The sequence below is a fragment of the Lynx canadensis genome, chromosome D3 (genome assembly GCF_007474595.2).
Source record: "Lynx canadensis isolate LIC74 chromosome D3, mLynCan4.pri.v2, whole genome shotgun sequence".
NCBI classification, from domain to species: domain Eukaryota; kingdom Metazoa; phylum Chordata; class Mammalia; order Carnivora; family Felidae; genus Lynx; species Lynx canadensis.
In genome coordinates, this window is record NC_044314.2 from 92,770,456 (window position 1) to 92,785,552 (window position 15,097).

General features: G+C 65.4%; 1 protein-coding gene across 1 annotated transcript in view; it reads right to left on the reverse strand.

Annotated features, from left to right (window-relative positions):
• Nucleotides 1-4,886: 4,886 nt before the first annotated feature.
• Nucleotides 4,887-15,097, reverse strand: part of GALNT9 (polypeptide N-acetylgalactosaminyltransferase 9) — a 61,063-nt gene continuing 50,852 nt past the window's right edge. The window contains exons 9-13 of the mRNA XM_030336492.2: nt 14,631-14,816; nt 11,621-11,758; nt 10,572-10,667; nt 7,695-7,862; nt 4,887-5,067 (exon numbers count right to left, since the gene is read on the reverse strand). Coding sequence (XP_030192352.2) covers nt 4,921-5,067; nt 7,695-7,862; nt 10,572-10,667; nt 11,621-11,758; nt 14,631-14,816 — 735 coding nt within the window. The 3' untranslated portion in view covers nt 4,887-4,920. The remainder of the gene's footprint in view (nt 5,068-7,694; nt 7,863-10,571; nt 10,668-11,620; nt 11,759-14,630; nt 14,817-15,097) is intronic.

Sequence of the window (15,097 nt, forward strand, 5' to 3'; positions counted from 1 at the left end):
GCCCGACCCCACTCCCGCCACCGCTGTGCCCAGGCCGCGGGGCCAGGGTGGTGGCTGCGTGGGGACCGGGCGCCCGTGGAGCGAGCTTCAGGCTCCACGTGCACACGAAGCCGTGTGTGGCATCGACGGCTGGTGCCGACGTCCACCTGGGCCACGGAGCACAGGCGTCCTTCTCTGGGCCCGGCTGGGGTGGCGGGGGTGGGGGCTCTTGCCGCCTTTGCCTCCCATGTTCCCTGCCTCCCCCCCCCCCCGAGTGAGCGAGCAGGGGAGTGAATACCCTGGTGAGTGACCCAGGCAGCCCCACGGGGAGGGGCTCGGGAAAGTCTTCCGGGTGCGGCGGGCGTGCGCACGGGACCCTCCTGCGTGGGGCAGGCTCCTTTTTCCGACGTGACCGGAAATCCGGGTAAGCGTTCACTCGGGCTGGGGCCCTGCTGGGGCCGGGGCTGCGGGACTGGTGGGGGGTCTGGGCGGTCTGTGGGGGGCCGAGGTGAGCCCCCCTCGCCGCGCATCCTTCCAGAGTGCACGCCCGCACGCCCTCCCCGATTTCTTGTGCCTGCAGCTGGGTCAGGGACCCCCGGACCGGACCTGTGGGCGCTGGAGGCCCGAGGAGGAGGCCTCGGACCCCCAGGACCCCCCATCCCGTTTCCTCTTCCAGGCAGCCCCTCCTTTGGGGCCTCTGCTGCAGGGAGAGGGTGGGGGAGGCTTCCGGGCTTCTCAGAAGAGTCTCTCATCTCTGTGTCTGTTGGGTCCCTGGACAGGCCTGGGTCCCCACCGTCCCACCTCACTCCTGTCCTCCCTGCTCCCCCTCCTCGTTCCCACTCCCCTTCTCGTGCCCCCCCCCCCGGGCCCCTCCACACCTTCCCGTGCCCCTACTTCCCTCTCCACTCCCCTACCCGCTGCCCTGTCCTTCTCTTGGGGACCCCACCCCCAGGCCAAACCCCTGCTTCTCATAGGATCCACTCACCCAAAGGGCCTCAACCATAAGTGAAGATTCACTGAAGCCATGAACGTTTTTATTAGAACTAAATTGATGTACACGATCAGTTCAAGAGCAGAGGGAAGGGAAAAAGCCTCTGTGCGTTCACTGCTTTTCATCAGAAACGTCTGCATATCAACAGCCTCTCCCGGAGCCCCGGTGGGTTATCACCAATGAACTGTCTTAAACAAACAACATGGGTTTTTTCTGAATTCGCTGCAGAGCCGATTTATTTTATTTATTTATTTTTTTTTAATTTTTTTTTCAACGTTTATTTATTTTTGGGACAGAGAGAGACAGAGCATGAACGGGCGAGGGGCAGAGAGAGAGGGAGACACAGAATCGGAAACAGGCTCCAGGCTCTGAGCCGTCAGCCCAGAGCCTGACGAGGGGCTCGAACTCACGGAACGTGAGATCGTGACCTGGCTGAAGTCGGAAGCTTAACCGACTGCGCCACCCAGGCGCCCCAAGCCGATTTATAACTGAATTGATGGAAGAGGCGGGTCTGCTATTAAGTTTCAGCAAATTCTGTTTGTGTCTTTGCCATTTGAACATGAAAAAAAAAGAAAAAAAATTGTTTAAAAAGAAAAAAATAATTCTAGGCAGCCAGGCAGAGTGGAGGGGACACTGGCTTGGGGTCGAGCAGATCTGAGTATGAACCCCTAGACCTGCCCCCAGGCAAAGCGTGTGCCTTGCGCCAAGTCATTTCAGTCCTCCGAGGCTCCGTTTCCCCATCTGTAAAATGGGCACAGAAGTTCTCAGCACTACTGAGGGTTATTTAAAGGATGTAGTGGGATTGTAATTCTAAACCTATGTCTCCCTCCTTTCCTTCCTCCCTCCCCTTCTTCCTCCTTCTTCCCAGAATGGGCACTTTCCCAAGCAGGTGGGGAGAGGCGATCTCGTGGCCGTGAACCTTCTTCCCTCCAGCTTGCAGACTCACGCCTGATTTCATCACGGGCGCCGCACGGCGGGACCCCGGGGGGGTGAGGGGGTCACCTGTGCTGGAGAAGAGTCCCTCTGGCTGCCGGCCCCGGGTCGGCGCCCAGACCCTTTCCTGCCTCCGTTCTCCCTGCTGGGCTGAGAGGCGCCCACGGTCCCGGTCCTGAGATTCCCCGAGTCGTAGCTTCTGGGAGGCTCAGCCGCAGGGGCCGTCGGTGGGAAGCCGGGGGTGCAGCGGCCGGGTGTCCTCTCCCATCTCTGATGGGGGGGGGGTGCTCCCATCGCTCCTTCTGTAGTGTCAGCCCCATAAGTGGTCGGGCTCCTGGGTCCCTTCAGCCGACAGAGGGTGCGTCTCCAGGATGCCCTAACACCCTGGCCAAAGCCGCAGCACCTCCCACCACCCCTGCATTAAAGTCCCTGTTTGACGGATGGGGTCCTTCCTGGGGCAACCGGGTGGCCTCAACCACAGACCGGTGTTTGAAAAGCGGACAAAGAAACATTTTTGTGCTTTAAGGCAAAGGAAGTGTGAACTAGAAGTCAGGGTCTCAGGGGACTGCGTTCACTTCAGCGCAGCCCGTGGATGGTGCGACAGCTCCTTCTGAGTCCAGGGGGGCGGTGGGGGCCGGGGGACTACGCATCACCAGGAGTTAGAACACACAGGCATCTGCACGGGGTGGGGGGACGCCCACGGCCACGGCCACGGCCGCAGCCACGCTGTGACCGCTCAACTGTGCGGGAGCGTCTCCACAGCGCCCCCACAGGGCATGGGCTGTAACAGCAGCGGTGGTCGGCGGGGCCGCCCTCCTTCCTCCCAGCCTGTGACCTTTTGGGGTTCTCTGGGTCCAGTCAGCCACGCCCCCCCCCGGGATCCTCGGGGCAGGCCTCGGTGGGGGGACACAGCTGTCACCAGGCAGTGGGGGCAGAAGTGAATGGAGGTGAGGGAGCTCCGTGGCCCTGCCCCGTGAAGAAGGCGGTCTCTCCGTCTCGGTTATGGTAGGCCAAGGGCCTCGCCCCGCCGTGGTCCTGCTGCCTGTGGGCCCAGCTCGGCCCCGCCGACCCTTGTCCTCGTGCCGAGGCAGGAGCTGGGGGCCAGCCAGGACCCGACAGCGCGCTATCAAAACTCGCCGCCTCCCGCAAGGACGGGGCGTGGGGGGTGCTTGTCGAGACACCTTCCGCGTCCCGTGGGCTACAAACCCTCACATTGGCGGTTTCGATAATGCACGCTATGCAACAGCGAGTTTTCTAGGTTTCAGCCGAGATACTTTCTGTTTTGAACCACGGGCAATTAGCTCAGTCTGCCCGCCAGGGGCTGCTACCATTTCACCTTCAGTTGGGAAACTTCTGGATGTGTGCCCAGGGCTTTGGCTAGAGGCTGACTCTTGAGGTCTCGCTCACCGCTGGCTTTTTGCCTCCATTATGGTCTTAAAATTTGGGCAAGATCTGAAATAGACAGAGGGGGCTTTTTGGGGAGCTGGGTGGGAGCTGGTAGAGTTCTCCGGGGACAGTGGGGAGGTTGGGGCCGGCCAGGGCTTCCCAAGTGGCAGGAAGCAGGGGACGGGACCCAAGGAAGGAGCAGAGGAGGATGGGGCTGGGGTGGGGGGTGCCCAGGGAGCAGGTCAGAGCCCCCACCTTCCCCAGAGACTCAGAGCCTGAGAGGTGGAGAACGAGTGTGGTCTCACGGCTCCGAGCCCCCCTGGCACTCCCAGAACAACTTTCTGCTTCAGGAAGACACTGCGGGGAGCGGCTGTGACGCCTTCCCCGGAGGGGCAGCCGGGCTCCCCGCCCCCCGGAAAGCTGACTGCCTGGTCCCAGCTCGGCGGGACCAGCTAAGTCCTGTGTGAAGCAGCCCGGGTGTCCAGGAACCCTGCTCCGGGCTGCTCTACAAGAATGGGGGGGGGGGGTTGGAAGTCTCCAACACAGCCACAATTTCTGCCCCGGGGGAGACCCCTAGGCGCCGGGAGACCGCAGTGCGAGGGCTGTGCGGGGTCGGTCTGGTAGCTGTCCCCACCGCTGGACGACTGAGGCCTTCCACCCAGAACGAGGGCGCTAGTGTGGGGTACTGGTAGTACTGGGGAGCAGCTAGTGTTGGGCGCACCTGCTGCTGGGCGTGTGGCTCTGCTGGGGGACAGGGACGGGCGGGCCCTGTGATGTTCACCGCAATCATTAAGCGCCGGCCCGCCCAGAGACGGCATCTCGGAGCCCCTGGGACGGCCCCGTGGGGCGCGTGCTCCTGCTCAACTCTGGCCCCGGGCGAGAGGGTCGCGCCGGACCATACGGAGGCAGGTGGGTGCGGCTGTGTGCCAATAAAACTTTATTTATAAAAACAGGCACAGGGCCGTGGGTCGCGGTTCGCTGACCCCCGCCTTGGAGCAACAAGGCGGGGGGAGGCGCCTGGCCCCGGGCGAGACGCTGGAACAGGGGCCCCGACCCCGGACGACCCAGCCGCTAGGGCTCCGGAGGACAAGACCAGCTCTGTCCTGTTTGACCCGCTCGGCGCTGGATCGGGGCGGCAACCGGCCTCCTCGTCAGCACTGCCTGGGGCGTCGCCGGGATGGCCGCAGCCGCGTCCCCCCCCCCCCCCCCCCGCCCCACCGCCCCCCGGCCCCAACCTCGGAGAGGGCTCTGCTCTGCTCTTCTGGGCTTTTCCTTAGATGGTCAGAAGACGGGAGGAGGCCACGGTCCTGCCCGGCCGGGACGGGAGCTTGGGCCACCCACGGAGCTCACGGGGGTTATTTCCGCGAGGGGGGGAACGTACAGGGGGCTTCATGCAGAAGAGGTGGCCGGCCCGGCGGCCTGGACAGGAATACCGTAGAAAAGGCACGTGATTCCGAGGTGGGCTTGGCTTCGGGGTCTGTGCTCCTGCTGGGCCGGCCGGTCCCTGGCACCTGCCTCCGGAGCGCACAGGGGGCCCCCGCGGTCCCAGGGACGCGGCCCAGCAGGCGGCCCGACGCCCTCCCCGGGTCCTCGGGGTCTGCACCCGGGCGGGCGCAGGGCGGGGCTGGCGGTCAGTGTCGCCCGCGCTTGAGCCAGCTCCTGATGGTCCACTTCTGCCCCGAGCATCTCTGTACCACCAGCCGCAGCCCGAAGTTGGCGTCCTTGGACATTTCCACCTCCAGGCACCTGCCTGTGTCTCGACTCACGATAGGGCCGCTCTGCCAGGAGGGGAGACAGGTCAGCATGGACGCCCAGCGGGCCCGTCCGGAGAGCACCTCGGGAGTGGGGCGCTGACCGGCCCCATACAGGTCACTGCATGGCCGCCCAAGACTCGGGGGTCTGTTTCCCATTCTTCTGTCCCCTCCTGCTCCTCTGTCCCTCTGTCCCCTCCTGGTCCCTCTGTCTCCCCACCTCCAATCCCTCTGTCCCCCTCTGGTCCCTCTGACCCCCCACCTCTCTGTTCCCCCCCATCCCTCTGTCCCCTCCTGGTCCCTCTGTCTCCCCACCTCCGATCCCTCTGTCCCCCTCTGGTCCCTCTGACCCCCCACCTCTCTGTTCCCCCCCATCCCTCTGTCCCCTCCTGGTCCCTCTGTCTCCTCCTGCTCCTCTGTCCCCTCCTGGTCTTTCTGTCCCCTCCTGGTCCTCTGTCCCCCCCACCTCCAATTCTTCTGTCCCCCTCTGGTCCCTCTGACCCCCCCACCTCTCTGTTCCCCCCCATTCCTCTGTCCCCTCCTGGTCCCTCTGTCCCCTCCTGCTCCTCTGTCCCTCCTGGTCCCTCTGTCCCCTCCTGCTCCTCTGTCCCTCCTGGTCCTTCTGTCCCCCACCTCCAATCCCTCTGTCCCCCTCTGGTCCCTTTGACCCCCCCACCTCTCTGTTCCCCCCCATTCCTCTGTCCCCTCCTGGTCCCTCTGTCCCTCCTGGTCCCTCTGTCCCCTCCTGGCCCTCTGTCCCCTCCTGCTCCTCTGTCCCCTCCTGGCTCTCTGTCCCCTCCTGCTCCTCTGTCCCTCCTGGTCTCTCTGTCCCCTCCTGGTCCCTCTGTCCCCCCACCTCCAATCCCTCTGTCCCCCTCTGGTCCCTCTGACCCCTCCACCTCTCTGTTCCCCCCCATCCCTCTGTCCCCTCCTGGTCCCTCTGTCCCTTCCTGGTCCTCTGTCCTCAGGCATCTTCACCCTATCAGCTGTGTCACCTGCCTGCCTTGTTCCTGGGGTCCAAGGAGTGACTAGCACAATGGAGACAGGGCCCCTGAGACAGGGGGCTCCCCCAAGTGCGTCCCCACTGCCTGGCATATCCGATCTGCCCACAGGTCACCCATGCAGGCCCTCGGGTCTCCCAGACATCAAGGACCCTGACCCAAGCCTGAGAACCTCAGGATTGTACACTGTATGTTTTCCTTTCTTTTCCAGACAGCTCCTTCTAGCCATCCCGACCCCAACCCGGCCTCCTGGGGACCTCTGACCCTTGCTGGCTCCGCCCCCGAAACCGTGACAGCTCACCCCTGGAGCCCCTCCGGTCGCTGAAAGTCCCAGCCCCCAAGGCCCAGGGCAGGGCTGCCGAGGGTGTTTATTTGTCACAGGGCTGCCTGGCGGGAGCGGAGGCAGGGAGTGTGTGGGGTTGGGGCGGGGGACGAGACCCGGGATGTCCCCTGGAAGATGCCCGCTGTCAGGTGGGAGAGCCCGGGGCGGGGCGGTGGCGGGGCTGGGAGTGGCTCCCCGGGCCCAGAGCCTGGCTACCGAGTACCAAGGGCAGAGAGTTCTAGAGAAACAGGTCAGATGCACCAGGCCCTTGCCCCCAGGACCCGGCGCTGTGGCCCGAGGGTCCGAGCAGATGTGAGTGGTGAAGACAGGAGAAGCCAGAGCAGGGCGCCCTCGACCGACCGGGGGACAGGTTTGGAGACCGGGAGGCCAGACAGCGGGCTAAGGGAGGAGGGGTGTGGCCACAAGCCCAGGAGAGGCTGGAGAGGCAGGAAGGAGCCCCCGGGGCCCTCGGCACCTGACCTCAGATGCGAGAGCATGCACGTCTGGGGAGTTCAGCCGCCAGGGGAGACGCAGAGATTTAGGACACGAATGGCTTTGAGGGAGAGGGGTCGGGGGCACTCAGCAGGGCTGTCTCTAGCAAGTCCCGAGAGGGCGAGTCTTGGGCCGACGTGGGCGGAAACCTGCACGCCGGAGAAGGGCGTGCGGTGTTTGGATGGACGCATGTGGGGTGCAGGGGGAGCAGGGGGGCACAGAGGGCGGGAGGGGCTGCGGAGAGGGCCACACGGAGGAAGGCAGCCGGACAGAAGTGCCAGCGGGATTCGGCCCAGAGCCGCCCGGGGCTGGGAGGCCCCCTCCTGCCCCTTCCCTGGGGGCCGCGGCGACCCGCGTGTCGTTCTGGGCCAGGCAGCATCCCAGCCGGTGGCTGCTGTCGGGGAGGGGCCTGGGCGGGGTCCCCAGGGGTGGGGGGGCGGGAGTCCAAGCTGCTGCACCAGGCAGGGAGCCGCCACTGACTCGTCCGCCCCAGATGTTCTCCGGGCTGGAAATTCTAAGCCAGGGCCCAGCAGGGGCTGATTTCCGCAGGGAGTCCAGCCTGGCCCCGCTTGGCCAGGAGCTGCCCTGAGGGCTTCCCGGTGGCGGTCACACCCCGTACCCTCCGGGAGGCCAGAGGAGGCGGGAGCTTGGGCGGCCACAGTGCTGTGACCAGACCGGCGGGCCCCTCCCTGGCTGTGTGGCCAGAGGTAGGTCACCGGTGGGGGGTGGACCCGGGAGCGGCCGATCCAGGACCCCTGTGCCCTCACAGCTCCTCCCCCGCACCTGGGCCCCGGGGGCAGGGGTGGGGGCGGGGGGGGGGTGCTCAGTGCCCCGCTGACCTGGGTGAAGTCCCACAGCCGCTGCGCTGGCCGGGCCACGTCCTCACACGTTTTCAGGGCGGGCACGCGGCTCCTGCCGTCGTCCACCAGGCACTTGGAGTCGGGCAGGAAGGCGGTGGAGCCCAGGGGGCCCAGCTGCAGCAACCCCTCAGCGCTGTAGCGCACCAGCTGCGGGAGGACCGCGGGGACGGGCTGGGCGTCAGGGAAGGCGGGGGGGCGGGCACCGGGCGAGCCGGACGCCCCGCTCCCCCGGCCCCCCATTCCTTCCACCAACGCCCCCCGCAGGACTGCCTCAGGCCCCTTTCCAGAACTTTGCTCGGCCCTCGGCTCTCCGGGGCCCCTCTCTCGGCCCAGAGGAGGGAAGCTCACACGTGCCCTCAGGGCGCACCATCTGCCCAGAACCACCAGGGGGTGAACGTTCACTTCCGCGTGGGGAGCGAACCCAAGTTCACGTGCGCCTGGGTCCCACTTGTTCCCAAAACACCGCGAAAGTAACGACCAAACCCTCAGGCCAGGAGCCAGTTCATAGATGCCTGCCATTCCCCAGCCGTGTGGCCTTGGGCAAGTCACGTCACCTCCCTGCGTCCGCGTCCTCGTCTGTACACAGGAGGTCGTGACAGCACCTGCCTGGCTGGGCTACCGGAAGGATCCAGGGGGCACGACACAAAAGTGCTTAAAAAGCAGCTCACGCTCAGTCAACAAGCAGGTGCTACAGCCGCGTCTCTCTCCCCTCCCTGCCCCGTCTTTTCCCCCTCATGCGTGAGCACGTGCACATACAGGCACACGTGTGGACACGCACAACGCACACACACCTATGCATGCACGTGCACACATGCACCCACGCACGTGCACACGCACACGTGTACACACACGCACCCACACGTATATGCATGTACACGCATATATGCACACGTGTACACACGCACACGCATGCATGCACGCACCCACACGCGTACACACGTGACGCACCCATGAATACACACACGCGCAGAACACACTCATGCATGCACGCGCACACATGCACACACGTGTACATACGCACACACCCAAGCGCACGCATGCACGCACCCACCCACGTACACACACGTGACGCACACATGAATACACACACGTGTACACACGCACCCACCCACACGCACACGTCCATGTGTACACACGTGCACCCATGCACATACACATGTACACATATGCACACGTGTACACACATGCATGCGCCCATGAATACACGCACACATATACACGCACACACTCGTGCATGCACACGCACATATGCACACACGTACACGCACCCATGCACACACATGCACGCATGCACCCGCGCGTGTACACACATGATGCACCCATGAATACACACATGCACACATATACACACACTCGTGCATGCACACGCACATATGCACACATGTACACGCACCCATGCACACGCACACGCACTGCCCGAATGCACTGCGGCCCCCCCCACCGAAGGCTGTATTTTCCGGCACAATCTTACGGAACACAAGCTGTAATGCTGCCTCCCGCCCTGCACGCTCCGTAGCTGTGACTTTGACCCCTCCTGTTAAGGGTGGGGACCTACAGTCTCCCCCGGATCTTTCTGGGGAGCGAGTGGACACCACGGACGTGCCGTCTGACTCCTGAGGCTGGGTGTAAACGGTCGTGACGCCCCCGTTCTCCTGGGGTCCTTGCCCTGGGAACCAGCAGCCTGGGGAGAGGCCACGTGGGGAGGCTCCGAGGTCCCCCTGAGCCGACGGCGGGCGAGCGCCGGCCCAGAAGGGGATCTGCAGCCTCGCCGTGGCCTGGCTGGTGCTGTGCGAGCCCAACGGCACGTGTGAGCCCCGCCAGGAGGGTCGTGTGGGCCACGTCGTTTATGGTGTCCCCTCTCATGCCGCAGGACTTGCTGGGGGAAAACTCTGGTCCACCGATCCCCTCCGGTGGCCCCTCGTCGGGCGTGTTCAGAGACGCCCAGCGGGACGTGGCCCCTCACATCGGGTGCCAGCCGGAGGACGGGCCAGCGGACCGGATTTCCTCCTGGAGGCCACGCTTGCCTCCCGGGGGGGGACCGTCTTGTCTCAACCCCAGCTGCTGCGGGACGAAGCTGCAGGAGGCGGCCGGGGGCACCCACGCTCTCCGCTCCAGTGCCACAGCCCGCCACGAACCACCGGGGGCCTCGTGGACACGACAGCTTCTCGCTGCCCAGGCCGGCACAGGTCACCGCGAGGTTCCCCCGGACGACGTCCGAGAGCGCGGCTGAGACTCAGAGAGTGCCTTCGGGGGAGCTGAGGGTCACGTGGGGAAAGCACCCTGGGGTCTGGCTGAAATCACAGCAACACGCACCAAACAGAAGCACTGCCTTCGCCAGCAGCGGGTCCCCTCGGGGCCAGAATCCCCGGGCTCTCCGCCGGGGCCGCTTCGTCCGCATCCCCAGACCTGCCCCTGTGCCGCCTGGTGCCGCCGGCCCGGGCGCTGGGCATCGGTGTGCGCGTTGCTAAGTCCCCCCAGGTGATTCGGGCTGGAGCCCGGGCTGAAGATCACGTGGGAGGAGCTCAGCCGGTAAGGACCAGTGGGGACCGTGACACCTCCCCGGTTCTGCCCACGCCGCGGCAGACGCCTTCCCACGTGATCCACTTTGGTCCGCACAACAGCCCCGACAGGTTCAGTACCTTTAGGGTCCCATCTGCTGGATGGGGAAACTGAGGCGAGGGATGTGACGTGACTCGCCCAGGGCTTGTTTGGCTCCAAAAGCCCTGGTCTCGGTGTATCTGGGGCGGGGGTTTCCCTGAGGGTCTCCGCGCTGCCCGAAGCCTGGACCCAGCCTGCTGCGACCCGCCCCTCCTGCACGCACCTCCCCCCGTCGTGGGGTGCAGCCGCCCCTCGCACCTGAGAGGACATCCCGTGGCAGGGGTAGAGGATCGCGTGGTCGTCGTCTTCCGCTCCCTGGTCCAGGCAGTAGCCACTGGCTTTGCTGTTTCTCACCTACAATCAGAAACCGAAGGAGAAACCCCGTTGTTGGGGGGTCCCAAAGGCCGGCGCGAGGCCGCCCCCCCTCCCCAAGGGGCAGAGAAGCCTGCTCTGCCGGAGAACGTGAGCTCCAGGAGCAGACAGGCCAGCCCGCACCGTCCACCCGGGCACCCTTCTCGCCGCGCACTGAGCGCGAGCCCAGGGCCAGAGGGCGCGCGCTCCTCCCACGTGGGGCCCGGGTCCCCCTGGAGCGGCAGACGCCCCGACTGAAGGGAGACTGCCCTCCCCGCCAGCGCAGACCAGGGTGACGGGATGGGGACACGGCGTCCTCTCGCCAGCTCTACAGAGCCGCGTGCGCTGGTGCAGGCGAGGGCCCGTGCGGCGGGCGCGTGGACCCGTGTGTGTGTTCTGTTTGCACTTACGTGCGTGCTCTGTGCATACGAGCCCGGCTACGTGCGTGTGGATGCGTCGGCCGGCACATCTCCGTGGTCAGGGAGCACCTGCTCGCCTGACGTTTTGTGTCAACGAGTGTCGTGCGTCTCCGTGAGCGCAGGCGGGCACCTTCGGGTGTGTGCCCCCGAGGGAAGGTGTGTCAGTAGCTCGCTGTGTGTGCTCGTGAGCCAGACTGTGTGCAAACGTACCCTTTCAGGTCTCGCGCACGTACACGTACGAGTGTGCAGACGCTAATGCACTCAGGGGTCCGCGTTCGTGCACGTGGATGTGTGTCCACACACACGTGTGGATGTGTCTGTGCACACGTGCGTGCGTGCACGTGTCCCCGTGTCTACTCTGTGTGCTTCCGTACGCGTGCGTACCCGCGTGAGCCTGGGCTCTTACACTGCTCCGCGCACGCGTGCACGAGAACCCGTCTGGGCACCGTGCTGGCTGGTGGCGGGCACGTGGGTGCGCGTCCAGGCGGGGAGCCTGCCCGACCCGCCCGCGTGGGGCCCCCCAGGTGGAGGCGGTACCTCTCCGTACGTGAGGGTGTCGTTGTAGGTCCGCATCTCCGGGTACACGTTCTCTAGGTACCACTTGAAGCTGCGGCATTTCAGCCTCTGGCGAAGCGCCAGCCGCTCAGACACGTCCCCGAAGTCCACCCCTGGGTTCTGCAAGGCGGGAAGCGAGGCGGGAGCTGGCCGCGTCCCCCCCCACCCCCCGCCCGTGACAGACAGGGGAGCAGCCCCACCCCTCAGGGCTCGACCAGCGGCGGCCCCCGGCCCTCCCGGGACCCGTGCTGGCCCGGCTGTTCCCGAAGGGGAGGGCCTGGCCTGTCCTGCCTGCTGGAGACCAGCCCCGGCCTGACAGACGGCCACGGGCCGTGTGCTGGCTCGTCCCCACCCACACACTCCAAAGAAACCACTTGCCCTCGGCCCCCACCCCCGCCCCCTGCGAGACGACCTCTGAGCCCTCGGATCATCCCGCCTGTCACCGAGCGTCTACCTGGGGTTTGGGCCCGACAGTCTATGCCGCAGGGCGATCTCCGCGGGGCTTTGGGCCGTGGTGGGGTATCAGTGTGACCTACGGACTACGGTCAGCCGTGCGGAGGCTGGCTCCTGCGTGGACAAGCCCCAGGCTTGGGTTGGTGTCCCTGGTTGTTGAGCCGCCATGCGGACCGCCACACGGCGTGCCCGGGAGGGGTGCGTGCTGTCTATACGAGCCCTGGGACTCTGTATTCTCTCGCTGTGAGAAACCCCAGGCTGAGCAGCACAGCTCTTTGGAGTTCTGGGTCCTTCCGGCCGAACGTCGAAGCTGAGGGTGGCCTTGGGGCCCCCGACACCGTGACAGGCACCGAGCCCTCTGTGAGTGGGTCTGGGAGAGTGCCTTCCCAGGCCAGGTGGCCCGGGGCTCCAATGCCAGCCAAGCCCGGCGGGGAGGTCGCTGCCCAGGGAGAGCCCCTCTCCCTCCTCCACGTGGTGGCCGTGGCCACAGAGGAGCCCCTCACAGCCTTCACACGAGCAGCGGGTGAGTCCGGGCAGGGGGCGGGGAGCGCGGGGCTACAATGAGACGGGGGAGGGCGTCTGCCAGCCTCTGGTCCGGAGCCGTGGACCCCGCGTGCACGCGGCCTGCAGGCCCCGTGGTGACAATGCCCAGGTTCCCTTTTGAGGGGTAATGGGGTCGTTTCCTGAATCGGGTCCCTTGGTGGAATATGAGGGTTCATAAGGGACTGTGTGCCCTCCTTCCATCTCTGATAAACGTGTGTGTGTTTCCACGGTGTCGCTCACGTGGCTGGAAACTACCGCTCGGGGAGCCTCCGTGCCCCCCACCCCCATCCCCATCCCCCGCCTGGGACAGCGGCCTTGTGAGCAGGTGGCCCAGCCTGGCCCTCCAGCAGCGTCACCCAGACTCTGGGCACGCCCTGTTGGTTTGGGAGGTTAGCTGGTGGCAGCGAGAAATGCACGTCACGGAGATCAGCGGTGTTTCTGCAACTTGTGTTACGTAGCGGGCGTTCTACACGTGGGCAGATAATCACACACACACGTGTACACGTGTGTGCAGGCTCATGACGCGAGATCTGGCGCTTACGGTGTGTTTTTCACAAAGCCGTGTCCGGGACGGGTGTCCCCAGGGCCCCCAGCCTCGCACCCTCCGGTGGCCGGGGAAGCCACACGCGAGTGAAGGCTGGTTCCACAGCCGATGCGCCGGGACCGGTGGCCTAGACATTGCCCCACGTGAGGGGCAGCCTCTGCTGGGTACCCGCCCTCATTACCGTCACGGAGGCCGGGGAACCGGGTCTTCTGGGTTTTCAAGAGAAGCCAGAACACAGGCTATTTACGGGACTCGGTTGACCACAAAGTAAAAACAAACAGCAACCCCTAACTAGATGTGGGTCGAAACTGCAAGGGCCAAAGAGACAGGAAGCAACCCAGGTATCCGTGGACGGTGTCCGTGGACAGAAGGCCGGCTAGACCAACCGTGGTCCGTCCATACGTGGAACGTGACCCGGCCACGGAAAGGAAGCACTGATACCCTGACACCCGCCACACGTGGACAGAGCTGAGAACATGGTGCTCCGTGCAAGGAGCCAGACACAAGAGGAGAAGTGCCGTGGGCCCCATTTATGGGAAGGAAGCGTCCGGAACAGGTAAATCCCGGGACAAAGCAGACGGCCGGGTGCTGAGGGCTGGGGGGCGGCAGACGGGGACTAGCCGCCTACCGGGTTCCGTGATTTTTTGGGGGACCAGGCAGGTGGGTGGTCGTGCGGCACTGTGGGTGTGTGCAAGGCCCCAGAACTGCGCGGTTTAAAAGGGCTAAAATGTGGGGCGCCTGGGTGGCGCAGTCGGTTGAGCGTCCGACTTCAGCCAGGTCACGATCTCGCGGTCCGGGAGTTCGAGCCCCGCGTCGGGCTCTGGGCTGATGGCTCAGAGCCTGGAGCCTGTTTCCGATTCTGTGTCTCCCTCTCTCTCTGCCCCTCCCCCGTTCATGCTCTGTCTCTCTCTGTCCCAAAAATAAATAAACGTTGAAAAAAAAAAAATTTAAAAAAAAAAAAAAAGGGCTAAAATGGAGGGGCGCCTGGGTGGCTCAGTCGGTTGAGCGTCTGACGAGACTTCGGCTCAGGTCACGATCTCGCGGTTCGTGGGATCGAGCCCCGCGTCGGGCTCTGTGCTGACCGCTCGGAGCCTGGAGCCTGCTTCGGATTCCGTGTCTCCCTCTCTCTCTCTCTCTCTGACCCTCCCCCGCTCACGATCTGTCTCTCTCTCTCTCTCTCAGAAATAGCCATAAACAAAAGGCCGCAATGCAGACCCTATACCGCGTGTAACCGGCCACGAGACAGCACAAGCAAACGGTACGCAGGGTGCAGCGGGGCGGGCGGCGAGCCGGGGCTGCACGCGCTGCCAGAGCCCGCGTCCGCCGAGACCCCGCGCTTGTGCGCCTGCGCGTGGGCCCCGGGTCCTCGCTGGCGTCGCCACGGGGCGCGGCGAGGCTCGCTCGCGGCCGCCGGCCCCCCCCCCCCCCCCGCCCCGCCGCACCCCGGCTTACGGTCATGGGGATGTTCCAGGCCATGTACACGTGGGACTTGAAGCTGTCCATCCACACCTCCGCTGCCCGCAGGGCGTTGCGCTTGGCGTAGTAGTCGATGTCGTCGTTGTAGGGCTTCTTGCTGCGCTCGATGTGGGCCACGCGGGAGCAGGGGAGCACCTCCATGCTGCCGCCGCACTGCCACACCTGTGGGGACACAGCACGGCCGCCCGCGGCCCCGGGACCCACGCTCCAGAGCCCGCTCCGGGGAGACGGCCCCCCCTTCCGGGTCTCCCACCACACCCGTCTCTCCCGCCCGCCGCCCCCCTGCCCTGTGCTCGCTCCGTGCGGGGCGAGGGGGGCCTGGCCCGGGGGCTTCGCCGCCAGCCGCTGCCCCCCCGCCGGAGGAACAAGCCCGCGACCCAGTCTGGAAAGAGCAGGCCAACCACGCAGACACCCTCGACCCGCGGTGCCGGCCGCGCGAACGC